The sequence below is a fragment of the Crocodylus siamensis genome, chromosome 1 (assembly GCF_052110815.1).
Source record: "Crocodylus siamensis isolate JL-2025a chromosome 1, ASM5211081v1, whole genome shotgun sequence".
Lineage (NCBI taxonomy): Eukaryota > Metazoa > Chordata > Crocodylia > Crocodylidae > Crocodylus > Crocodylus siamensis.
The window spans coordinates 404,226,965-404,254,937 of NC_143395.1; the positions used below are offsets into that span (position 1 = coordinate 404,226,965).

Below are 27,973 nucleotides of genomic sequence, written 5' to 3' on the forward strand. Positions count from 1 at the left end.
GGCACAGGGAGACTGTATTGTCTCAAATCTTGCACACCTAACCCTGCAACAGCGAGATATTTATACCCAGGTCAGTTTCACTGTCAGTGATTTTCCACCAGCTGGCCTCCCCTCTTTCTCCCCTTTCCCTCCTCCTCCTCCTCCTTTCTCTCTCCAAGCGGTGCCCTTGCATTCCACAGATAACAGTTTTAGTTCGCCTGCTTTCCAGAAGGACAGGAGTTTGCAGGCGCCAGAGAAAGGGTTACAAAGGTTGGGCAAGGTGGGGCTTTGGCTCGTCTGAGCCTGGAGCAGAAGGACTTCCTCGACACTCGTGGTCTTCCATCCCTCTGAGTTACCCAGGGTTATGCCCAGTGTCACCAACAAGATGATCTTTAGAGCTCTTGGGAAAATGCAGATATTGTGTAATTCATTTCTGGCAAACTAAAACAAGTGCCAAGAGCATGTCTGCCTTTCACACAGCGGAAATCAAACAGCTGTCTGGAAAAGATGTTAAGTGCAACCACTTAATACTAATCTTTTTTCTTAGGTACTGCTTTACATCCATTTAATTTTTACTTTTGGTTGTGTTTTTTTTTTTGGTTTTTTTTGTGGTACACACATATCTTAAGTAAGCCTCTGCTTCCATTTAATATATGAAGTGAAATTCTGGCTTTGTTCATGTCATAGGAATCACTATACTGGAATACTCCCAAAGTCCATCTAATCTCATCTTTTTCAGTGAGGAAGATAGAAGAACTCCACTTTAGACAGATATGGGATAATCTGCGTCCATACGGGTTTCCTGTCTAATAGTTAAAAACTAGTTTGCCCTCTGAAGCATGTCATGACGTTTAATATCCCTTGCAATTATTTTCTTATTACATGTAACTCTGGATAATATAAATATCTATTTCCCTTTTCAAATGTTGGTAAGTTCTTGGCCCCAGCAACTTACCGTGGTAATGAATTTTACAACTTAATCACATTTGAAAAAGTCTTTTATGTAATTGTTGGGGTTTTTTTATTTACTGATTTTTCATTTAATTTAATAAGGTCTTGGGAGTTTTGGAGTTGACTTCAGTAAAGGCAGCGTTTCACCCAGCGAACCTTTGCCAATTGCATTTTTCTGGATGTTGATTGAATAGCCTTCTCATATGCAATAGGCCTTACTAAAAACCAGAGCTGTGTAGCAACACGTTATAAATTTGGAGAAAAAATTGTCGTCTTTATTTTTTAAAACTTTAAGATGTTAATATTTATATACTTACAACTATCCAAAGACAGCAATTGAAATGATTCCAACAATAGAAACTACAAATAAAATACAAGAACAAGATGCTCCTGGAAAGGTAGCAAATTCAGAATGGAAAAGGAAATATTTGGTCACAATACTCAGTTTGCTTTCAGCGGTGAGTTCCATGGGCTACCTTTTGGGACCTAAAGCTTAGCCAGAATCGGAAAAAAAACCCAAGGATAGAGAATGGAAATACCCAGAATGATATGGTGTATTGCTATGGTTAGTTGTATCTAAGGCAAGAGGTGTTTTCCCATTTCAAAAGGATGGGGAGGGGGAAGCCCACGTCTTGGATTCAAGTACAAGGGAGCCAGAGAGGTAGGCAACTGTGATGGCTCTGACCCTGACCTTGACCCTGGCCCTGACCCAGGCTCCCAGTTGGAACTGCACCAGTCACCTGTCCCCCTGGCACTTGTCCCCCACATTGTCTGCACTATCCTGCTGTCACTGCTGCCTCTTCTGTGCCCCATCTCCTTACCCCCTCTTCACCTCTGCTGTTTATTCTCTGTAGCTGCAGCTCGAGTCTGGAGCACATGGTTGCTCTGAGTTTGGCCCAGCCACCTCTGCTGCAACCATGTGTTCCATCCCCTGGGATAGAGCAGGACTGGAGTCAGAGGTGCTCAAGATAAGTGGCAGTGGAGAGCAGGTGATGGTAGGAGCTGGAGATGGGGGTGCAAAGTAGGGTGTCAGAATGGGGAGTAAGTATCAAAGCAGGTGAGGGGGGGGAGCCAGGTAGGGGGACAAGTGGTAGGAGGGAAAGTGGGAAGGAGGTAAGTGTAGCAGGGGCAGACATCACAGAAGTGGTGCAGGAGCCAAGAATACAAACAGCAGGAGATGGCACGTGGTGGGAGGGGGACAGGCGGTAGGGAGCAAAGGACAAGAGGTCAGGCCACTTGACTCCCTCACTACCTGCAGCCCTATTTCTTGCCCTGCTGCCACTACTTTATGTGCTTCAGTGGTGGGAGGGATGAATTTAAGATGACCCACTAACAGCTGGATTCTATAAATGGAAAATGATCTCAATTTATAAATCACTTTATACATTTCCCATCTCTAGAATCTATTTGTTGGAAGGGGCACCTTACATTTGAAGTCATCTTGGATTCAGTAAATCTGGTAAATATGCTGGGTTACATGCTTTTAAGTAGTAAATACATTTCCCATGTTACAGGAATGATATTATCTCCAATTATCACTGGTACAGAAGAAACTTAATCTGAGGGAAAGTGGGGGCAGAGGACTTTCCAAAACAGTTCTGGAACTTTAAAATGGATCTGTTCTATGAGGACATCCTGCCTGAATTACACTGTGTTCCTGTGTAAGAGGTGCCGTCATCAGACAAGATGGCTGCTTCTACAGGAACTCGGTACTTAGTGAAATCTGTTGGAATCTTAAAGCCGCAGAGCTTCAATGTTCTTTTTCTCCAACAAAGGAACATCTGCATATGAAGTGTCCGTAACTATTGGTTTCTTGAGCGCATCTGGATACAGAATGGATTGGAAAGTAAATGAAATAAACTGAGAACAGACTATATGCAGGTAAAATGTCATTTCCATACTTCTTAGGGGTGGAATACTGTATTTACTCAAATCTAAGCCACCCCTGAATTTAAGATAACACCCCAATGATTAGATTGTATACCTGGAAAATGTATAAATTGGTTATAATTTTCCAGGTATAGAATCTAAATATTGGAGGTCTTACAATAATCCCCCTCCCACTGCTACAGCAGGGGAAGAAGTGGCTATGGGGGCCAGGTGGCCCCTTTACAGCCTTCCTACCCCCCCTCCCCCCAGCAAAAGGGGTGGGGGGAGCAGCTGCAGAGGGCAAGCAGGGGTGGAGAGTAGAAGGCTGCTGTGGGTTTGCCTTTGGCTCTGACCTAGGCTCTGGGCCAGAATCAGAGAATCAGAGCTGCGGTGTCCATCTGCCCCCCTGCCCTCAACATGCACTTTGCACACAAATCTAAGATGGGGGGGATACCTCATATTTAGATTTGAGCAAATACGCTAATAAAAAGATAACATTGCCCATGGAGTTAATTGGCAGAAAACAGCATAGCTTCAGAGAACAACAATGTTGTTGTCTATAATCTCTAAATGAAGACCAACTACTGGTGCAAACTACAAAGGGCAAAGTGCTGCATCTGGGGAGAAAGAATCACCAATACACCTATCGACTGGGAAGTATCATTCTGAGTACCCTGGCAGTGGAAAGGGATCTCGGAGTCATAGTTGATGCAAAAATGCACATGAGTCGCCAATGTGACGAGATAATAAGTAAGGCTGACCGTGTTCTTTCTTGCATAAGTAGGTGCATCATGAGCAGGTCTAGGGAGGTGATACTTCCCCTCTATGTAGCACTGGTGAGGCCACAGCTGGAGTACTGTGTACAGCTTTGGGCGCCGCACTTCAAGAGGGGTGTGGATAACGTAGAAAGTGTTGAGAGGGGGGCTACTCCAACTTTTGGATGCTGAGTTTCTAGCCACCTCACTTGAGACATCTGCAGCCTCATTAGCAGAATTAATAACCATCTAAAATCTCCAGATGAGGTCGAAGAAATGCACGAGTGCTTATATGAGTGACACCATCTTATCAGCCCAGTTAGAGACACTACAGTTCTAGGCCCTAAGGGCTCCTACACCCATGCAGGGAGCCTGCTCTGATGCACTAGAAAGCCAGTGCATCAGAGCAGACTCAAGGGCTAGTCTAGAAAGTGTTGAGAGGAGGGCTACTGTCTGGGGTCGTGTGATCCCAGCCTGTGCAGGGTGTAGACTAGATGATCTATTCAGGTCTCTTCTGACACCTAACTACTATGAAACTACTCGTATGGTTGAGGGTTACTTGTATGGTTGAGGGCCTGCAGGTAAGATCTTATGAAGGCAGATTGAGGGACCTGAAGCTCTTCAGCCTCTGCAAAAACAAGGCTGAGAGGTGATCTTGTGGCTGTCTACAAGCTCATCAGAGGGGTCAGCAGGGAATAGGGGATGCGCTGTTTACCGGGGCATTCCTCGGGGTTACTAGAAACAATGGCCATAAACTAAAAGAGAGCAGATTCAGATTGGACATCAGGAAAAAATTATTTACGGTGAGGGTTGCCAAAATATGGAATGAGCTGCCAAGGGGCGTGGTACTGTCCTCTACCTTGGAGGCGTTGAAAAGGAGATTAGACGAGCCCCTGGCTGGGATTACTTGACCCCAGTGCTCTTTCCTGCCCAGAGCAAGGTGTTGGATTCGATGATCTAATGGGTCCCTTCCAACCCTAGAAATCCATTAAATCTATGAAATTTACTGCATCTTGGAAACTCTCAACCTTAAAACTATAGTACTATGGCCAGATACAAGTGACCAGTTAATATCAATAAACACAGTATTGTGGGTTTCAGATCCTTAAAATAAAGTGAATCCTATCTAATTGCAATCAAAGCATGCATCCCTGGTGCAGAAGGCTATAGTATAAAATTTAAATAAACAGTACAGATAACAAGAGATTTACAAGATAATAAATAGTACAGATAACAAGGCTTGTGTTGAGCCTCTTTTCAGCTAGTTCCTGCTTTGCTTGGACAAAATTGTTGCTACGTTTGGATGTAACGAATATACATGGAGCCTAGACAGTCTGTCAGGATAAAGAAGAACTGAAGAAATGTTTGACTAAGGAAGCTGGGAAGTAGGGAACCTGATTGGTTCACTTTTAACTGAAATAATCCATCTTGTTGCTAGTCAACCTAAACATTTAGGGTATTTTTACATGTGCTCCTGGACGCAGCACCAGACACTTCAATTAGTGACCCGCACTAATTAAAAGCACCCTCGCGTCACATGTATCAGCATCGCCGCATGTCCCTGCACTGAAAAAATGCCAGCGGGGAGCTTTGAACTAAAGCTCACTAGACGTATTTTATTTCAAAGCGCACCACCGCCGTTTTGTCAGCGCAGAGGCGCGCAGTGACACTGATACACATGACACGTGAGGCACATCAATTTCCATGCTTGAGATTAATCGAGTCTGCTCTGACGCACTGGCTTTCTAGTGCATCAGAGCAGGCTCCCTGCATGGGTGTAGGCGCCCTTAGGGCCTAGAACTGTAGTGTCTCAAACTGGGCTGATAAGATGGTGTCACTCATATAAGCACTCGCGCGTTTCTTCAACCTCATCTGGAGATTTTAGATGGTTATTAATTCTGCTAATGAGGCTGCAGATGTCTCAAGTGAGGCGGCTAGAAACTCAGCATCTAAAATTAGAGACTGCTTTAGAAAGTATTGGCCTGCTAACATTGGCAAGATGTCTGTTACCATAGTGCATTTCTATTTCGTTCCAGTATTTTATAAAAAAGCAAACAAACAAAAAGGGGATAGATTCACGCTAGGACAAGGTGCACGCTTGTTAAAATTAACGGTAATAACCTCTGAAGAATTTAGCAAGTATCTAGTGAATCATCCTGTATTTGATGTCTGAAATCAAGATTTGTTATCTTTGTATGAGCAAAGGTGCAGTTCAACTAGACATCCATGGCTTGCTGTAGAAAGTATTGGGTGAGGGTGAATGCTGTGCTAGCATGCTAGGTGACCCATAATGGTCTTCTCTGGTGTTACATTTTAACATGGTACCATCTCCAGTGGCTCATAATATTGTGGTATATTTTCAGGCGGATTGCTGGTGTTTGATGTAAGAGAAGAGGAAAAGTATGGCAAGAGAAAGGGCTTGAAGCATACTGCTGCTGTTAGACAGATAAAGGGAGCCGGTATTGCTGTGTGAGGGCTTTGGCTGCCTCAAAGGGGTATTGAAAATTAGGGCTGTGCAAAAACAGCACCATTCTGCTTTACTTCCATTTTGATGGAACACTGTTTCGTTTCGAGTGTCGTTTCATTTCGAAACCACTGTTCTGTTTCGTTGAAAAGGTTTTGCTGTTTCAATGCTGTTTCGATGTTTTGCCCATAGGCTATTCTGTGCCCAGTTCTGGGAAGATCAGTTCTGCCACTGGCCCCAGCTGGCAACACCAGCCTCCTGTTATCCAGCAGGCAAATCGCTCCCACACCCTCGAGAGCAGTCCAGCACGGCCCCCGTAGCCCTCCTGGGGGTGCGGGCGAGCCCCTGATCTGCCTGCCAGATGGCAGGAGGCTGCTGCTGCTGGCTGGTACCAGCACCGAAGCAAAAACTTTTGAAATGTTCTGAGTGCCCTTGTTTCATTTCGAAGCTGTTTCGAAAGCTTCTGTTTCGTTTCGATTTTGCTGTTCCGAGCTCAAAGTGCATTGAAACAGCTTTGAAACAAAACACTGGGTGAAATCTCACACAGCCCTATTGAAAATAGATTGGTTCATCCTGTTCATCCAGATATCCACAATACAAAAATCATGTAGGGTGGTTAGGACTTTCAGTGAATTTGTAGATGTTTGCTAGGTAAGTTAGAGTACTGTTGAGACCTCTAGTCTCTAGTATGGAGATCTTAAATCAGATTAATTCTGTGAAGTAGCCATGAAAAATACGCTGTGCCATCTTGACGAATCTGCCCGTCCAGCCCGTCCTTTCACACATAAATGTATGTAGGAAAAACTCCCAGAACCTTTTCTTGCCAGGACAGCTGCCTCTTAAACTGTGTGATTCCTTTGTTTAAACTGATGTAGTCTAATTTAAGACTGGCCATTTCCCATGAGTCAGCCTGAAGTCTAGCAGTTCTTTGGCTATGTTTTGTATATAGCATACCTGTATTTGTCATCAGGCTGCTGCTTTGTTTTCTATTCTTGAGCTGAATCAGTTTAGAAATGTTTCGATATGTTTGGTATGAAAACCAGACAATTTATGGCTCTCTGAACTTTCAAAGATCAAATTCTTTTTGCAGCAGACTGGGCAAAGTTGTAAACCTTTTTCCCCGCAGGAAAAAATTCTGGGTTGGTTTAGCTCTTTTTTTTTTCTCTGATACATCAACTCTTATGCATTTTTTCTGTCCAGGTTGAATAACTGTTTTGGCTGGGCCTGGAGCTCAAACTTGCAAAGGTTTACGGTGGAGCATTTTCATTATTCAAGATAATCAGTGTGACAGATACAAGAGTTCAGTAGTGTTTGTGGAGCCTGTCAAAACACCTGCAATCTGAATGTAGACTCTTGGCCCTTTCTCAAAGTGAATTTGTCTCTGTTTGCTCATTTGTGTGAACAAGTTTGGCCATAAGCTTCTTTTTAGCTGCTAGAATAAAGATAGGGTTCAGTTCTCCAGCTTTGCCCACCGTAGTGGAGACTTGGCTCGTAACTGTGATTGACAAGAAAAGACTAGACCTTTCATCTCCGCATGAACTGAGATCCACTTGTCAGAGGACTGAAAGCACTTACATTTTGCAAGATGACAGAATGGCAGGGGGGTCTGTCTGATAATGCAGCAGGGGTTCCCTGTCTAGTCTCCTGTAGTGAGTGGCTAGGAGAGAGAGGACTCTGGTTCATCATCAGTCAGCTTGTGATCCTTCTGGAGTAATGGTACAGCCAAAAGCTTACCTTGTGCCCCCAAAGCCATCAAATCCATAGTAAACCTGCACAGTGAGCAACTCACCAGAGGGAAGGACCCTTCTGTTCCTTCTAAAGGGAGTTCTCATCTGCAAATAGGTACCAGCAACATAGACAAATAGGGCTGGGAGGTTTCTTGGTGTAGCTCAGTGTTCATTTTCTCTTATCTTGCTGTTTTATTAATATTTTAGACTTTTCTGTAGTAGTCTGTTTCGGACTTTTTAGGGCAGCTGCTGAAGGTTTGTAACTGAAGACGTAGGTCCACATCCTCAGCTGCTCTAAATCAGAATAGTGCCACTCAAGTCAACACAGCTACTCTGGTCCCTTCTAGTAGAGGATGAGACTCAGTCATTTTGGAGGATGTTCAGAAAGATCAACTTTTAAAAGTAAAGTTTGCCAGAAGCCCTTATAACATGTCAGCTTGTCTGAGTTAAGTGTTCTTGGCTTCACATAATGGCAACTACTCCACTGCTGTGCATTTGTGTATATTTTGTGGAATTTTAATCAGCAGGCAAAGCATATAAGCTCTTCAAGGAACAGATGTGTTCACATAGATGAAAAAGGTGCCTCATGGGAACCTTTATTTAATATTTCCCAATGCCTTTCTTAGTCTCTGTCTTCCCCAAGTGCTAATTTACTGATTTGTCTTTTTTTGTAGTCCCTGCAGCTCTGTTCAGAAACAGCTAAGTGTTTCAGAAATGGATAACCCTAATGATTTTCTTTTGGAAAGTCTACTATATGCCGGGAGGAAAATAGGGGCTTAGCAACTGATGGCATGTGATGGTAGACATTAGATTGTCTGTTTTCTAGGCCTCTAGGAAAGAAAAATCAGAATCCAAGGGTGTTTATAGACATGCTGTAGGAAGCAAGGGTGGGAGGGGGGTGGTGGCGCTTTAATTCTCACAGTTCTGAGAACCGTGCTAATTACAAGTACCCAGAACATCATGTGTATCGGTGTCTCCGTGCTGAAAAATGGCAGTGGGGTGCTTTGAACTAAAGCTGGTTGAATGAGCTTTAGTTTAAAGCACCCCACCACCATTTTTCAGTGCGGGGGTGCTGATACATGTGATGCGGGAGTCTGCTGGACTGCAGTAATTTCCACACTCCAGCAGACTCAATTAGTCAAGTCTAGTCCAGTGCAGGGTCGGAGCAGCCTCCCTGCTCGTGTATAGGAGACCCAAGTGTATTTTCTTGAATCCATTTGAAAAAGGAATTGTATCATTTTGTTCAGAGCTGTAAAGAGGATGTGAGGCAATTCTGAGGTCACCTGGACACATGTTTACGTCAGAGTTCACATGATTACTTTTTAGTTCCCCAATTCAGAAAATCGTTTCCTGCATTTTATCACATTCCACACACCTTGCTTTTGGAAGGCAGAAGGTAAAATAAAACATGTCCTAGAATTATTGCCTGAAGCTGGCCTTTTCATAGAGAGCCTATGAGCCTTATATGTGTATGCTACATAAGCAAATACACTACATTTCTGCTTATCTTTCAAGAATCTGTTGAAGTGTGTGTCCAGTTAAACAGATGTGTGAGAATTGTCTTGAATAGGGAAGATTTCCTGACACAGCTTAGCTGCACTGTATCTTTTATATCATATGACATGATAATATGGGTTTGCTTTTCAAACTTTTTGGCACATAAAATTGTGTGCAGCCATGAGGATTGCATATGGAAAGTTAAACATATAAGTAGACATATGCATGTGCAGTTGTAGTTGTGGGCAGAGACCTGAGAGGGACTCAGGCAACACATAAATACATAAATGTTTGCACATCTCTACACTTCTGAATATCAGTCACTCTTTGTCCTCCTAAGCATTCACTTGGCTGCCTATTCGGCAGTTGCTAGGTTTATTGTGAGAGAAGGAAAGTGTATGAATTTGTACAATAAAAGCATAAATGCAATATTAAAACTTTGCTCTATATATCCTAGATGATGAGTTTGTTTCCTCTAGGAAGATTTAGTAGAACAGTGAGTTTCCTAGAAGCCTCCAAGGAACCTTTATGTCCCATTATAGTGTCAGAATAGATTTCCTAAAATCTGAGAAGAGATAAATCTTGATTTTTATGGGGTAATTTTTTAGTGTAATGCAGAAGGGAGTTACTCACACAAGTCGTGTAAAGGATAATGTGTTTGAACCTTTGCCCACTAAAGTTGAGGGAATTTTGCTATTAACTTTATTGGAAGGAGAATTTGTCAGGAGAGGGAGGATAGTTTTATAGAGGAGGATGACAGACCTTTGAATTCAGCAAATCGCTTAATCTCTCTAGATGAAGAAATTCACCTGTGGTACAGAGAGCAGCATAGTCCAGCTCAATAATTAAGCTCTGCATCAAGGTTGTACTAGAAAACTGCCAGAAAATAGTAATATAGGGAAGTCATGACTAGTGTGTGGCCATTGGAAAGGTTGCAGTAGTAGGAATGTGAGACCAAAGCCTGCAAACTTACCTATATATAGCTAGTGTAGCTTTATTTGGTGCTCTTGATTAAACTCCAGGGCCACATCCAGATGAGCACGTCCATGGGGTATGTGGCACCGCAGACATGTCTGTGGTGCCACATACTGCACATTCAGCTGTTCTCCATGCTGCAAGGTAGAGGTGCGGGGGGGGGGGAAGAGGAGGGGTTTAGACCTGGGGAGATCCTAGGGACAAAAACCTATGCAAAAAAAAGTGGAGTGATGCAAGTGGGAGCCTGACTGGTTGGAGCCATGCTCCGGCTGATGGCCAGGCTCCGAGTGGCAGGATTGCTGCTGCTGCAGGCCCAGAAGGCCCCCAGGAACCCAGGTAAGGCTGCTGAGGCCATCCCAGTGTTAGCCCCAGCCTCCCCTACCCCATCCGGGTAACCTGCCACATGCCAAGGTATGCCGCTGCTTCTTTTCCCTGGAGAAACAAACGTCTACACATATATGGACACGGCATAGATGTTTGCCAAACTTTCCCAAACATTGCTGAGAGTAGGTAAGTGTTTGAGCTATTACATATCCATCTCAGGAGATTATGTGGTCCTTTCACTCTAGCATTTGAACACTGTACAGTCTTTCTTGTAGTTACTTTCACAAGATTCCTCAGAAGCAGGGACGTGCTATTGTCTGTCTTTTACACATAGGGACTAAGGTACAGACTAAAGCAGTTGGCAACCTAGACCCCGCAGGCCATATCTGGTCCACAAAGGGAGTGGATCTGGCCTGTGAAAGTAAAAACTGGTCCACATTTTGCTAAGAGTGCACCAGTCCCCAGCTGTTTTATCCAGTCTGTGTTTTGCTAATGGCATGTCCATCACCTCCAACCTCTCCAGCCAGTTGTCCCGTGGAGGGCTGCTCTTCCTCATTGCTTCCTTTGCTTGCTGTCAGTGCAGTGGCTGCAGCAGGACTGTGTTCCACGGTGCTGGCTGGGTCACAAGTGCTGGCCTGCAATGGTAAAAGGCTGCCAAACCCTGAACTAAGGCCATGGGTGCACAGCATGTATATACTGCTGTAACCTAGCTTTACACTGGTGTGAAAAAGAAGCAAAGACACAACATATAGACCCTACTTTTGCCCAAAGTCATGCAGGTCAGGAAACTGAACCTAGGTTTCTGCAGTTGTAGTCTAATGCCCCAACCACTGAACCATCCCTTTCTTGCTATAAAAGTTATGACTTTAATTAGTGGCTCAGTCAGTCGCAGGCTTAGAGGAAGTCTTAAACTTTAAGACTTCCTTAGTTCCAGTCTTCTCTACTGATCCACATGTTTTTCTAACCTGTAAAAGCAGAGGAGACCCCCTTTTCTGATTCCTGTCTTTTGTACTTGGTAGAGTTGGCAGAGTTGGATCAGCCATTAATTGATAGGAGATGCATGTTAAATGGAGTGGTGCTTCAGTCGGTTTGGAAGAAACTGATAGTTTTGATACTTGACAGGAAAACAACTTCTTTTCTAAAGACATACCTGATTTTTGTTTGTTTTTTTAAAGTCTGTCAATGTGTCTTGACTTTTCCTCTTGGTAGCAAGGATTTTTTACTTGGTGGGCCGTGTCTTCAGTTCTGCTTCACTCCCTTTGTCCTTCTTTGGCACTGGAAAAGGGTTCTATTTATGGCTTAAATATTTTTTGGGGAGAGGGCTTGCACCTCCCCCCTACTGCAAATACAGTGTGAGCTGACAGCGCCTAGAGTAGAATCCTGGGTGCGGTGACATCAGTATGGCTGGAGCACACCACTGCCAGCTCTTGGGATTTCATGCATCATACGTTGCATGATACTTGCCAATTTTCTTAAAGCCCAAACTCTTACGAATTGTGTGAGTGCATCTGATTCTCAGCTTTCACTTTTTCTGTTAAATTTCTAGCCCTCATTGTTATGGAGATAAGCTTGAAAACATGAATCTTTGAAGTTCCAAAACCAGAAAGCAAATACAAGGAACGATTATTTTTATTTTTTTTTATTTTATTTCATTTTTAAACCATATTTTTTTTTAGCTTGGCACATGAGTGTGGAATGCAGGGGGCTGGGTCATACTGGGAATGCTCCTGTTTTTCTTAGGCCACTGACAAATGTTCATTTAAGGGCACAGTGGGATCTGATTCCTGATCCTAACAGACATGACTTCTGCCATGCCAAATGTGCATACCCTTTACTTGCCAATGCAGAGGGGACCTAGGATCAACCCAGCAAGTTGCAAACTGGGTGTCCAACAATAAACTAATTCACAGATGGCTCCAGGACTGAACTGGAGCTGGAAATGGTGCTTGTATAATCCTTGGAGCTGGCTAAAAATCAGTTGATAGTCTGCTAAACCGGGATTATACCAGGACTCAAACTGTCCGGGATGGCCCTTACCAGCCAGCGATTAGCTGATTGTTGGTCCACATGGATCATCAACCCCAGTGTGGTCCCAGATCCAGCCTACAATCAGTTGATTGTTGGCTAACAGGGACTGGAGCCAGTCGAACCCCAGATGTGGCCCTGGATCTGGCCAACAAATGAGTGATTGGTGGGTGGCAGAGATGGCACTAAGGCCTGTTTGAGCTACAGTGTGGTCTCAAATCTGACCAATAATCACCTGATTGCTTCTTGACTAGTAGGGACTGCACTGGAGCTGACAGGAAATTTGAGGGTGGTCCTAACCCTGCCACACCTTCAATGTAAGGCATGATGGAAACCAGTCACAAAAATATTACACTTTTTTTTGTAAGATTTTTGTGGCTGGTTTCCCTTTCTATGGTGCCATTAATTGCTTGAATGTGTGGCTGAGTTGCTATTTAAGAAGTGATTAACAAATGAATTGTGTCTTAAGTGTAATATCTGCCTTAGTCACCAAGACTGCCTCTTACGGTCAATGGAGCTGGGGACTACTTCGGGTAGTAGCTGCTCCGTGTCTCATCAATGGTGAACATGTTCCAGAACTGTTCTATAAACAGAGGAGAGCTGTGTGTGGGAGGGATTGGACTTAATGCTCTTGAACAGATATTTATTGCATGGTTGCCTGCAATTGCAGGATGCTGGACTTAATGAGCTGGGAGTTCCTTTTGAGTCCTCTGTCCCTACAGGATGATTAGATCCATAATCCCCTGGTCTAGACTTTCTGCATTTTTAATGTTGAGTTGCTTTGTAAATAAGGGGACAGATTATCTTTTGGTGTAATTCAGAATGGCTTATTAAAGTCATCTGTTTACACCAAATAAGAACCTGGCCTCAAAATGATGTCTTGAATCTGTTTATTTCATTATTACTCTCAGCAGTGTTCCTTACCATCTTTAATTTTTTCAGTGCCCTACAGATACCAAAGCCACATTTGGGGTCCATATTAAAATAGTGGGAGACTGGACAGGTATGTAGAAGCAAATTTTCCTTTTTAGGAATGCATATCATAAGTTGCAGTGTTATCAGCTGCTGGCTCCAGCACAGTGATCTCACTTCCATTTGTTAAGTTTTCTCATGAGAGATCATTCATGTTTATTTTTCCAGAGTTGCTGTTGTTGCTTTCTCAAGGCAGCTGCTGACGTATTCAGATGTGTATTTCTTTCAAATAATGCTTTTTTTTTTAAGCTAAGAGATGTTCTGATTGTTAGTTAATTATTAGTAATATGCTTCAGTCTCTCTCCTTTCTTCAGTAGCCTGCTGCCTCTTTGCCGAGTGTAGTGCAAACTGTAGAAATGCTGAAATGTGCAGTTCCTAGATAAGGGGATTTTAATATCAGCCATTTGGTTGGTTGCCAGGCTAATTAACACCTATGGCACACTGTGATTACAGGTTGCTTTCATGTTCTCCCATGCTCTTCCTCTGCTCCGTGAATGTCTCCCTGGCCACAGGTGTTAGCCAGGATGCCATACAAAGGAGAATTGTAATTTGCTGCTCAGCATGACATCTATAGGCTTATGTGGCGGTTGCCATTATTGCCCAGTGGCTGCCTTTTTCCAGTTTTGCATTTTTATCTTAAAAGGAAAAGCCTATGAAGATGAAGCTATCTTTTTCCTTTCTTGTGTAGGAATGGAATAACTTTTATATTTTGGCTGATTTATCTTTTGTGCGGGTGAGCTGGAAAGGTTTGTCACTGGCAGGGGGGAGCAGTTTAGGGGATAAATGGGATGGAAAGGTGTTAACTAATTGAGCTTTCTTGAAGGAGCAGGAGCTTCAGAAGTTGTGACCAATTGAATATGTCTTGGTGGAGAAGGTTTTATGTTTATATACCTTTTCCCCAACCCACTATCTTCTACACTCTAAGCTTTTGGAGTCAGGGAATTTTATTACTTTTGGTCTGTGCAGTGCCTAGCACGCTGGGAGCCCATTTTTTGACGGATAGACATTACAGTAACAAGCAATAGTAGTAACAATAATAGCCAGACAATTGTGATTTTGTTTCACAGTTCTTGTCTCCTTGGTCCACATCCTTTTTTTTTTTTGGCTGTCTTCCTGTATCCAATTTTTATATTTCAAATAGTGTATATCTGACATGACAGAGGGCTAACGAGTTATGCCAGAGAGCTCAATTAAAGCCTGAATTAAAAGGGATGCAGATGGTGCAGATGTGCTGTAAATCACAGAGAAGCCCTGATTGGTTATTAGACATTTTTCATGTCACCCCCTGACTGCTACTTGCACCTGTGAGATGCCAGGAAAGAGTGTTTCCCTAGGTATTTCTGTCTTGAATGACTTGAGGCAGGAGGGATGCTGTGCTGCTGTGGGCAAATCTAGTCTATGAGTTATATATTTGGCCTGAGTCACTAAAGCTGAGTTTTGAGGCTCTTTGAAAATTGAATGAAACACCTTGTGGCCTGAAAGTAGATTTTATGTAGATCAATGAGGCAACTGTTCTGAGTAGGAGATGCAGAGAAATATTGAGCAGTTATGTCTTGTTTTGAATGGGAGTAGTCACTTCCTTCCCATTTATAAGCAGCAATACAGAGATAGCAATACAGAGATAAGTGAGCTGGAAACTCCTGGTGGGAGGTTTCTGTTGGGAACATTATTTTCATGCTCAAGTCTCAGCAGATATAAAGTCAGTTTCCCAATAGATACAGAAAGTGGTTTCTAAACAAATAACAGGGACTCTAGAAGTAAATGTTCAGCCTCGAAGCAGACATTTAAGGCAGTATAATTGTTGGCCTTTTAAAAAGATTAGTGATTTAGTACCATTGGGCACAGGGGCAGTTAGAACATGGGGAAAAAAATTGTAGCTGGGAGACCTGTTTCAGGAGAATGGCCTTGGGGCCAGATCATAAAGTGACATCTTTCAGTGTCACTCCATTAGCCAATGTTTCTGGTGTGGTTTCTACCAGCTGAGGACTTGGTCCATTTTACAGATACATTTTCAGAAAGGCTGAGTAGGGCCTCCTTTTTTTCTAGTCAAAATTTGCTTCCTCCCAATGAATTTCAGTTGCAGCTCTGTACAATTTGTATCATGAATGTTACAGTAGTTTCCAGAGATCCCAGAGTGCCCTATCCTGACAAACACTAAGTGAGAGACTGTCCTTGTCCCAAGACAGAGCTCCATGTAGGAGGCGAGAGATCCTGTGGGTGCGTTTACACATACCACTATGGCACCGTTGTTACTGCGCTGTTATTTAGTACTTCCATGTGTACTATCCCATGATATCCTTTTGGAAGTACTAAATGATGGCACAGTAACAGCCTATACTGTGCCGTGCATACCACGCACAGTTATTTTTTGTCACTATGTCACTGTAGCGACACGCTATAACAGGGAAACGTATTGCTCTGGCGATGGAGCTGCAGCATCATGGTTTTCCCCCAGGACACTATGTCGCTGTAGCGTGTTGCTACAGTGATGCAGCTTCACATGTAGATGTGCCCTACAATCCTCTCCTCTACATGCATTGAGGTAAGGGACAGCGTGATCCAATAAAACACTTGGTTGCCTTAAACCAGTGTCGCTGTGTCAGTGAAGGGCGCAGCTTTGTGGAGACAGATCCATTGCAGTGAAAGGCTCAGAGTATGTGCTGTTATACTTGTAAGCAAAGCCAGCTTATTTTGCTGCCTTAAACCAGAGTAAGCTATACCAGCCTAAGCACATCTGCATAGGAATCACTGCATCTACCCTGGTGTGGCATGCTGATGCTCTAGTTATCCCAGCAGAGGTAAGGGCAAAACCTTTCATTGTAGACAAGGTCTCAGATTCAGTAGATAATCATTAGATTTAATAAGCTTTATGAACAACTGCCGGTTCCGCTTGTATGGCATCTGGATGGTGACCCTGTTCTTCCCCAGCTGTTAGCTAGATATTTACAGATTTTGGCAACCGTTGATCCTTCCATTTACAGATTTTATTTTTGGTTTAATATCAGTTTGTCTCAACTTTGTCACCAGTCACCTAGCCTCTCCCCCTCCCCTTCTTTCCCTTGCTTCTTCCTCAAAACCGCTACCTGGTTATTTCAAAGCTGGCATTTCAGCTGGCACCTCCTGCAGGGAACTGGGAGGCCGCAGGCCATGCTGGATCTGTCCAGCAGTATACAGCAGTGAGAAAAAAACACCATGCTGTCAAAACAGTGCATCTCTCACTACATCCACTTCAGCTTGTTAGGCAGAAAGTGGTATTGATGGCTTCGAAACAGACATCCCTTTTTGCTGCTGTGCAAAATATGTTTTCATGGAAAACAAATATACAGAGCTCAGAAGTATTATGGTGAACTGGGTATTTTGAATCCAGTAAAAAGACTGCAGCATGTTGCAGTGTTTTTGGGTGCCAACTAGTTATAGTATATTAAGAAAAGCATTTTGTGCTCTGCCTTTATAATAACTTTTATTGTATAAAGATATCGGGCTGCCATCAGATTACTCATGAGTTACCCATGATTGCTGGGTAACAGCACAGTAATACTGTGACAGTGTAACAGCACTGTGTTTACCCACAATTGAATCTGAGACTCTGTCTTATACCATAAGTCTTGCAAACTCATCTGAATCAGTTTTCTCTGGGGAAACCTAACAGGTTGCTACCCTTGCAGCCATCTTCGTTAGTCCAATAAACATTGCGGTGCATGGCTCGATTTCTCAGGCAGGACTTGGGCTTCAGTGGGGCAAAAGCATTCCTCAGGTTTATGTGCAGATTACCCTATTTTGAATCCACTGCAGAATTAAAAAAGAATTAAATTCTTTAAAAAAAAAAGAATTAAATCATCTTTAATTATTATTAGCTCTTCCCATATTTGATGTTTCTCTGGAAGCCCTAAATCAAAAGTTTCCAAACAAAATCTCATCTTCCTTTAACATTTCTCTAGCTCTTAGACTTCAGAAGAGCCAGAAAATGTAAATGGAGTGCTTAAAAACCTAGAAAACAAATAAAAAGGACCCTAATTTTTTTTGTTTTTGAAATATCCTGATGTTTGCACCAATCCCATGATATCTATGGGCTTGACTTTTCACCTTTTAATATGTTTTGGACTGGCTTTATTGTTAAATGAATATGCCTATGACTCTGAGGAAAACTTCTGAGTGTAACTTCTTAACCACTTCCAATTGCTACCAACTTTTTTCCAAATTCTGGGGACAGTAATTACTAGGCTTGAGAGCGAGGTAAACTACATGCCATAGGAATATTAGAAGATTTAATTTAGATCTTAGGCTTACTTAGAGCTAAGTCATGGGTGGGTAAAGTCCCATCCATGGGCCAGATCAGGCCCACAATGGACTCAATTTCCCAGCAGCCCCTGCCTGTATCCCTCTGGCCAGTCTCCATGGAGATCCCGGGATGACCCTGTGCTCCTAGGGTCTCCATGGAGACTGACCTGAGCAGTGCTGGCAGGGTGCATGGTTGGGCAAGGAGCTGCTCTGGGGCCAGGACTAGGATCTTACGGCGGTGACAACATGGCCCCGAGCTGGGGCAGAGCCGGGTCCGGCCTGCGCTGTCACCGCTGCAAGGTCCTGGTCCTGGCCCCAGAGCAGCTCCTTGCCCAGCCATGCACGCTGCCAGCACTGCCTGGACCAGTCCCTGTGGGGACTCTGGCCCCATGCCAAAATGGCCCCACTGCTGCTGGTGTCAACGTGGAGACCAGTGAGAGCTGCCTGGGCAGGAGTTGCTGGAAAATGGAGTCTGGCCGCTGGCCAGATCCATCGTTTTGCCCACCCCTGAGCTAAATGCTCTAAATCTCTGCAAATTATTCTAATTTTTCTGACATTAGTCCAGTCTTGATCACTTGGTGCTACACTGCTAGGGCCAAAGGGCTAGAAAACTGATTTAATAGTTGGGTGATTTTTCCCAACATGTGAGCCTTGCTTCAGTTGTATGTAGGAATGGCTAAATGTGCTCTTTGTTAACCCCCAACAGCTCCTAACCCAAAGAGTTTGACTGGATTGTGTTGGGATCTTGCAGTCAGGTACAATTTAGTGGCACATAGAGGAAGTAGAAAGGAAGAGATATTTCATTTTCTGTAATACAAGGGATAAGATTTGAGAAATCATGTTAGCATGTCACATAAGCAGTAACAAGCCCTAATGGGGCTTGATTCAGGCTGGAGAGAAATTAAAATGGAAAGGAAATGAAAGAAACAGAAAACAAAAGGGGGCAGGGAGGAGAAGGGAGGATGCGAGTTTGAATGGACGATGTGACAATGCTCTCTCATGATTGTCATAATTAGTGGTTACCAAGTTTCTTTTAAAATAGCTAGCCATTACTGGTAAACAAATACAGTTATTGGTTTCGACATTACCCTAACTTCTGTTCTGGTTTGGAACTGTTTCAGTTCATGCTGGTATGCTTTAATAGTTCTCATCATATGTTATAATAGGTTTTGGGGGGTAAGAACGCGATAGCAATCCCAGTAGAATCAAGTCTCAATTCCTGATTAGCAAGCAGTGGTACTCTGTTGGGTGTCCTAAGACTTCAAGTTTAAGCTTTCAAACTATAACATCTAAATGGTAAATTTTTAGATTTAAAATGTTCAGGATACAACTAATGTGTTACTGGAGAAACAGTTTACTACAGACGTGATTCTGCAACCCTTAATCATGTGAATAGCCCAGTCTCATTCAATATTTGCATGGGTAAGGCTTACAGAATGGAGTCCTGAAATAGACTGATTTTATTGCTTTTTCATATAACTGATTATGTCAATAAAAGTAGTTCTGTTTCATTACCATGTGGTTAAAATGATTTAACAATGCAATTATCCAATGGAGAATATTGCCTTACTCTTCAGAGCTATTAATGTTCATTAAGTTTATTATTATTATTATTATTATTATTATTCATTACTACAGATAAACTGATTAAAAGAAATCATTAACTGAGTAGAAAGTGGGCAGGGGAATGGACAAATTGGCTTATTGGCTAAATACTGGAAGCTCCATTGCTTTATTAGAGAATTAAATTTAATGATAGTCTGTTCACGCTTATATAATTCAGGTTGAAAATATTTACTGATGTCCTTCTTCAGCTGGTTTGGTACAACACATACTATAGCATCAGTCAGTTGGGTTCTGAGAAGTTTATTCCTTAACTTACAGAGAAAGGGTAATGCTTTTAAAGCAAAATGTTGGCTTTCTAGCAACAACTGTCCTACACTAGTCCTTATTTTTAGAGTGCCCCTCATGCCCAGTCCTCCATTTTTTTGCACTTGTAAAACTTTTTGTGTTATAGAAGGAGGGTGTAACATGACTAAATGATTAGTTTTTTCTTATTCTACATGTAAAATAAGATGGGTTATGTTCTAGTTAAACCCCTGACCCAAACCTTAAAATATCTGGGAAAACTCCCTGCATTCTTTTCAAGATATCTTGTGTAATCTTAGCTTTCCTATCTGTGAAATGAGTACAATACTGCTGGGTGTCGTCCAGCTACATCCAGATCATTTCTCTTCCAAAGATTATATTGACTATTTCAAACACATAATGATATGCAAGGTACACTTGGTATCTATATGATATGTTGCTCTGACATAACCAAAGTGATACAGTCAGGAAGGGTAAAATGAAGGGCTGTTAATAGTTTTTTTTTTCCCTACAAATGAGTAATGAGTTTGAGAATATATGTTGTCCGCCTGAACTTCTCGGTCCTGTGTCTGTAGCTTTAAGATTCTCAGGTACTCCTTCGTTTCCAGGGAGACAGAGAGGTGCATATCAGGAGGCCATCTCTTCCTGCATGACTGCATCTCCTTGGAAACACTAGTGCATCCCCCGTAGTCACCATTCAAGTTTCATTGAGCAGTCCCTAATGAAGTGACTTCTTGTCTGTTTCCGGATCAGTGAGGCTTCCCATCCCTGGATCAAATAAGATGCCAGGTTTCCCCACGACTCTGGAATAATGTTTTGGTGTTATAAAAATGTGAAATGACATCTCTTTTAAACAAGGTTTCTCTCCTCGACATTGTGAGCAATGCATGGTTTTTGTTAGGAAAACGCAAAACCACATCATTTAAAAGGAAAAGCCATATTCAAAATATTTTTAAAAAAAATTAGTCTTACCTAACAGCGATTAACTGCAGTTTTGTATGGACTGAAAGCTTTACAATTGCATAGGGCAAGATGGCATCCTGTTTTCAGTATGAATTGTTCTGATGCTGCCTTCCAGCCAGGGGATGCCTTTATGTTTTGTATGCCAGTCAGCCCTCATTTCCCTGCATGTCACTTAGGGACAGATCTAATAAAGGACATGGACAGCTGTATATTGGGCCCTGCGATGTCTAATTTTCCAGGTGCCAGGCTCTCACAGTGGAATCAAGAACCCAAAGTTCTCCTCCAAGTAGTTGCTCGTACACAGTCTCACTTTTTGGTGCGTTTCAGGCCCTGGTCTTTCTTGGAGCCGTTTTGTGCCGTATTAGTAACTGCAGAGTTCTCTCCAGGCCTGCCCTTCCCATGTGCCTCGTGTGTCTTAGCAGCTTTAAGCATTTTATAATAAACAGACATTGGATGAAAAACAGAAATAATCCTGGAAACAGGGACCTAAATCCAAAAGAAACTTTCCCTTGACCCTCCCTGGGAAATGTGTTAACATCAGGCAACAGAGCCACACTCCTTCTTATGGTCTCTCCTTCTGCCCCCCGTGCTTCCCCCCCCCCCAAGTCTTGCTTGTATGTCAAAGACTTGTTTTATTTCTTCTTTACCCTGCCATACCTTTGAGAGCCCACAACCAGATTATCATCAGCAGACATAAGACATAAGAAACTTAGAAAAAAGGAAGAAGATACAGTTCTGGAGATAATATTTATTCTTTTGTCCATTTAGAATTGATGACAACTAGAATCGAAAGTGCCACTGTATAATGCCTGATCACTTATCTATTTTCTACCCTTGTGAAAACAGATTGTGTGATACCTTTGCTGGATGGAATGAAAAAGCTTAGTTTTGAAGATTATGAAGGCTTGATGGTCCTGATTTATTTTAGAAATGAATTGTTGGTCTTATGTATCATAACACTTGTTCACTATTATAGAATGGTCTACTCCATCGTACACACACACACCATTAGCAGAGTTCAAGACTGAACAGGCTTAGCTACTGGATGTTCCGTTTGCCTTTATACGTGGTTACTCCAATCTAGCATTGAGTCATGTTGGCAGTGATAAGCAAATGATGCCATCTTGCCATTGCAGTCCATGCTGTAACCATGCCATGAATAAAAATGGATCAGCAGCTAGGAGCTCTGAACTCACTTGATACAAAGTTCTTGTTTTCAATTTCAGTTTGGGGATATCAGACTTCTGGGATGTGCGGTCTGATTTTTTTTGAGGGGGTTCAAGGCACTTCCTTGTAAATGTCTAGCGCTTTAGAAGCAGGATTTAGTTTAACCAGCTATTGTGAAATGACGCACATCAGTAAGACCGTTCATAACTCACTAAGTTATTAGCTGATATGTTGTACTATAAAGCAATATGGCCATGTGAAAGAATTAGCGAAGTGGAAGTAGTTTACCCAGTGTGTGAATGGGATTTGAGCTGTATGTGGCAGTGAAAAGCATGAGATTCAAGGAATGCTGAGCAGTGTGAGCCATGCCGGTAATTAGCAGTGGCTTGTCATGAAAGGCAACAGCTGACAGGCCCATGTATAACATGCATGTCATTTCAGTGACATTGCATATATGCCAAGCTTAAATCCCACATTTTTTTTAGCTCTTCCTTTTTTTAAAATTTAGAATTGTTTATAGTGTATTGTTTATATGTATGCTATTTTTTATTGCGTTAGTCCAGGCTACACTAAAATTAAATCATATTTCATGTCACCTATTTTGACAGTGGTTGTTCAGGAAAAAACAGAAATGTAATAACTATTTTGAAAAGAAGTGTTTCTGTTGAATTTTTGCGTAGAAAACTATCAAAACATACCTAATTTTTCATACAATTAAAATTAAAAATACTTATCTGGAAGCCACAATGATTCAGTCATTAAATGCTGCCATGTTGCCTCACACTGCGTGTAGTTGGGTGCCTGAAGCTCCCATGTTCTTCAGTAGGCTGGTTTCCAAGCCCAACTACTTTTCTAAGATGCAATGTGGGCTTTCATCTCGGAAAGACTGACAATGCTTAGTGGTACCACAAACCCTGCCAGGTAAATGAGATGGGGACATGAGGCAACTGGAATCCATCTCTGGGAGAGTGCACTAGCATAACCAAATTAAAAATTTGGCTTTCAGAATTTTGAGAAGAAGCAAAAAAGAATTTCCTATAAAAATCAGCACTTTTAGTGAAAAAAGAACTTTTTTTTTTTCTCTGTGCCCCACCCCTCAAATGTTTGCCAACCCCACCCAGATTTGATAGAAAATTAGCATCCAGACCTAAATAATTGAAATGAGAGAGTTCTTTTTCCAGTTGGAAATCCATCAGTTCACATTCAGCAATTATAAGTTGGAAACAGATGGGCCCTGTTTGGAACCAAACAACATTACTGTATTTCCTTGATTCTAAGTCACCTTGCCTTTAAGATGACCCCTTTCCCCCCCCCCCCCCCCCCAATATTAGATTCTACATATAGAAAATTTACAAATTTGTTATAATTTTCCAGGTATCTAAGTATCGGAGGGTTGTCTTAAATGCCTCCATCCCCTGCTACAGTAGGGAAAGGAATGACTGACGGAGGTCAGGTGACCCCCCCTTAATAGATTTCATAGACTTTATGGCTGGAAGGGACCTTGGAAGATCATCGGGTCCAGCCCCCTTCCCAAGGGGCAGGAAGTCAATAAGCATCCAAGCATTTCTTGCACTGTGCTCCCTCCACTTCATCCCCTTGCAGACTTCCTACCCCCCATCTCCGGCACCCCGCCATGCTCCCCACTCCTCCTCCTCTTCCCTCCCCCATTACTGTTAGATGCTGCTGGGCCTCTGTTCCCCTGCAGAGCACAACAGGTGGGAGCATAGCCCCTGCCAGCCATGCAGCTGCGTTGGTGTTACTGATTGGCTGGGCAGAGGCCATGTAGCAGTGTTTGCACTGCTGATTGGCCAGGCAGAGGAGAGGATTTCCATGTGCTCTTTACCCAGGAGGGAATCCAGTGTGAGTTGAGCTGAGCTGTGCCTGACTGTAAGTGGGGAAAAGGGGAAGGGGGCAGAAGCTGCAGGGGGCAAGTGGAGGTGGGGGCAGGAGGCTGCTATCGTCTGACTGGCCCCAACCTGGGCTCAGGGCCAGAATCAGAGCTGCAGCAGCTGCCTGTCCCCTCCCCCCCCTGCTTTGCACATGAATCTAAGAAGGGGGCTTTTTCTTCCCATGCTGTTTTGGGGGGAAAACCTAGTCTTGCATTCAAGTAAATACGGTAAGTAGTGCCGTAGTATCATGAAAAAGGGATGGTCCATAGTCACCTTGACTGGGTATTCTGGTATCAGGAAGCATTGTTTTGGGGTGGAGGGGTGGCTGTTTATACACATGCCTATTAGTAAAGGTGGGGACTGAGTTAATTACAGTTTTTAGAGAGATTGTGCCTCCCACAATGATGACAGGATCAAAAGCATGTTCAGAGGTGTCTGAGTTCCTGTGAAATGATTACTATAATATTGATGTGATTTTATTGCATTATCTAGATGTTAAAGCACCTAGAGCCTTGGAAAAGCCCCTAGTATTACTTTTAACTTACGTTAAGTGGGTGAATTATAGTCTCTTTTCAATAAATAGAATTAAGCACCCTCCCTTAACATGAATTGAATATAATCCCTTCCATTTTCTACATAAGTGACATTTCCTCAGGGGAGATTTTCCCCCGCATTTTCAAAAACAAACTCAGGTATTCTCAGTGATGTCTGCTCAATGACTATCATTAGCCCAACAAGTGCATAGCTTTATCATGAGGCTTCCAGTTGTCCTGTATGTGTCAGTTAAGTGCTACTTGGCTGGACTTTTAAAAATGAAGTACAGCTAGAAGTAGCAGCTTTATTATTATTTTGTTTGAATTGTCTGTAATGGATACTATGTTAAATCTGCCGTATTAACAAATTACATAAATACCGTGGCAGAAATTCCTAATTTCACTTGTTTAAAAAAAAAAGTGTATGGATGACCTGTTAGTCTGCATAATAAGTAAAAAATCCTGAATAGAAATGCATCGCCTTTTGCTATTTCTATCTTTAAGACAATTTACCTCTCTAGGTTTTATTGTGATGTTACTAGATGATGATGATGATGATTTGATTTGATTGGATTTTTAATGCTGAGCTAGCTCTTTGTAGGTTTTTTCCATTGCTTCTGTAACGTGGGAGGCATTTGATGGGCCCCCAGTGAGAATCTGTACAAATAGATAAAAAAATAACATGATAGAAACTTTCAATGCAAGAAGTTCATTTCTATACATTTCTTTCAGATTGCACAGGGAACTGTCTGAACAATATTTAACCAACTATGTTTTAATTTTGAAAACACTCCAGCCCAATTTGCTAATGTGGTATTAGGCAGTATCATTTATGGCTCAGTCTTTTAGTGGTACTTTATGTGTCAAGTCAAACCTCTATATTTTGTGTCCGCCCCTCCCCCCATTACATTCAAAGCATACTAGAAGTTAAGAATGAAAAAGCTATCTAAGAGCAAATCTTGTAGTCTTTATCAAAACAAGAACTTCCACTGAAATTAGTTCAAAGACAGAAAAAATAAAGAATAGTAAATCCTATTTTTTGTTATGAGGAAAATAAATACTAACTTTAGACTGTAAACTATAGGAAATTGTCCAGCTAAAGTTATCATCAATGAGTTGTTTAACTCAGTTATAGCAAGAAATAGCAGATATGCACATAGCAGTGTGAGATCAGATCAAAATAATATTTGGGTCTATTACTTGACACACTATAGACTTTCCTTTTTCTCATCCATCCGAATGAAACGGAGTGCCAATATATCATGGCTCATTTAATTTTCCTATTATTGAAGTGATTTCCTTTGCACTGGGGTTACATATTTTACTTCATGAGATGTGCAAGGAAATGGAGTCTCAGATGTGATTAGGTCTTGGGAAAAGACATGCGTTTCTTCCGGTGATCATCCCCAGAGGACTATCACAGTTTATTTAGAATACAGGATCCAGCTGAGCTCTGAGCTCTGATCTCTTTACAGTTTGTTGTACCTTCAGTGCATCTAGTTCTGAGAGAGCTTTTACAATGAATCGTGTAAGAAACATTCTTTGGAAAAAACATAGTTAAAAACTGTGGTGGTGGTTTCTGTAGGCTTCGTGCCTGACTGCTTTTGTTCTGTGTCTATCACGTGCATCCTTTAGGGTCAGATAAAGATGCAGCTAGACAGGGACTGATGGGACGGGAAAAGCGTTGCACCTTCTAATAGAATCAGAGTTGGAAGGGGCCTCGAGAAGTCATTTAATCCAACCCCCTGCCTGAGGCAGGATCATCCCTATCTCAACCATTTTATACAAATCCTAACCTCTACCAAAGTACTGTCAACCCTGACACAACACGGACATAGTACCCTAACCTGCTATAGGTGAAGCAGGGGAATCACAGCAGCCCATGACCTGCTTCTGTGAAAGGTTATCAGTATACCTATGAAAGGTTATCAGTATACACATGAGCTATTAGCTATGGCCACCTGCTACAGAGGAAGGCAAAAACCCTGGTGATCTGTATTAATCTGACCATAGGGTAAAATTCTTTCCTGACCCCAGATATAGCAACTGGCCTGATCCTGACCGGAGGGGACAAGACCCTCCACCCAAGAACCTCCAGCTTTGGCACCCAAGAACCAGCAGGAGCATTGGCAGAGCCCAGTCAAAGTCCCCAGCCTTGGCTGTAGCCAACACCCTGTGTCTGTAAGGGAGTCTTAAAAACACACTGAGGCATGTAGCAGAAAGGTGGGCAGGGCAACCAGCAAACAATACCTAAAGTAGTGTTTCATCTGTGTGTAGTGCTCAGATTTCTTTCTGCTTTAAGCACATATGTTTCCTCCATTATCCTAGTTTGAGAGTACCCTGCAATCTCTAGGATGGAGGACAGTGTTGTGAATTATTCTTTTTCAGATGGAGACCTTAAGTATGAAGAGGCTAAGTGACTTGCCCAGGATCATACAAGAAATCTTCATTCAAGCAGTGATTTGAATCTAGTTTTCCTGAGTGTTAGGGATAGTATTCTAATGCTTATGTTATCCTATTTCACTTTTGTTTCATTCTTGAAAGGACTTGCTCCTCAGATTTTCAAAACTTATTTTTAAACAAATGACCAAATGGCATTAAACAATTTCTCAATATACCACAGCATAAAACCATTTCTCCTCAGATTAGTTAATTGGAAGTCCTAGCACAATTATGGCAATGTGGGTGGTTTAATAGGGCAAACTGATGAATTGTTTGCATAGCTGGAGTACTGCCATAGATGGGCATAAAAGGAAGAAGAGGCTGGACAAAAATATATATATGCATGCTCCCTCCCTTTTTGTCCGGCCTCTTCTTCCTTTTATGCCCATCTATGGCAGTACTCCAGTTATGCAAACAATTCATATATATATGCCCCCTCCCTTTTTCTATGTATGACATACACTTGTTTCAAAATGCAGTACAAAGTGGAAAGTGAGGAAGCATGTTGAAAGTGTCTAGGTCAAGGTAAGAGGGGAAAAGAGCCAGGGCAGTGTCATGGCAAGTGGCTTCTATAGTTCACCAAACAAAGAGGAGGAAATGGATGAGACTTTTCTCTAACAACCTGGTGGTGATGGGAGATTTTAGTTACTGTGACATCTGTTGTGGGGCGGTGATGGGAGATTTTAGTTACTGTGACATCTGTTGTGGGGCAGGAGGGGGTAACATAGCAATGCAAAGGCAGTCCAGAGTGTGTGTCAGAGATCAGTTTTTTGTACAGATGATGGAAAAGCCAGCTAGGAGGGAAGTTCTCAGTTATTTGTTCACAAATATAGAGGAACTGGTTGAGAATGTGAACATAAAAGGCAGTGTGACAGTGACCATGAAATGACAGAGTTCAAGATCCTGAAGAAAGGAAGGAAGGAGAGCAGCAGAATAGAGATGCTGGATACAGCATTGGGCCTCTATGAGATCTAACAGGGCAAATGGCATCTGACGCCCAAGAAAGGGCCAATCTCCTAAATGACTTTTTTGCATTGGTTTTTCACTCTCCCAAGGAGATCACACTGTCAGAAAGGACACAAACCATCCTGGGAGTGAGTGATGGGCCCAAAATTGATATGGATCAGGTGAGGGAACACCTTGAGAAACTAGACATTCACAAGTCCACGGACCCAGACAGAAGGCACCTGACAGTCTTGAAGGAGCTGCCAGACATCATTGCATCCCCTTGGCAAAGATATTTGAAAATTTGTGGTGCTCGGGTGAGGTCCTGGAAGACTGAAAAGAGCCAACA

The 27,973-nt window shown here is 42.5% G+C and overlaps 1 protein-coding gene across 4 annotated transcripts in view; it reads left to right on the plus strand.

Annotated features, from left to right (window-relative positions):
* NOX4 (NADPH oxidase 4) overlaps positions 1 to 27,973 on the plus strand; it is a 195,478-nt gene that overhangs the window by 72,332 nt on the left and 95,173 nt on the right. For all 4 annotated transcript variants that reach the window (XM_090030601.1, XM_090030598.1, XM_090030599.1 and 1 more), the window contains one exon: positions 13,509 to 13,569. In XM_090030601.1, coding sequence (XP_089886727.1) covers positions 13,509 to 13,569 — 61 coding nt within the window. The remainder of the gene's footprint in view (positions 1 to 13,508; positions 13,570 to 27,973) is intronic.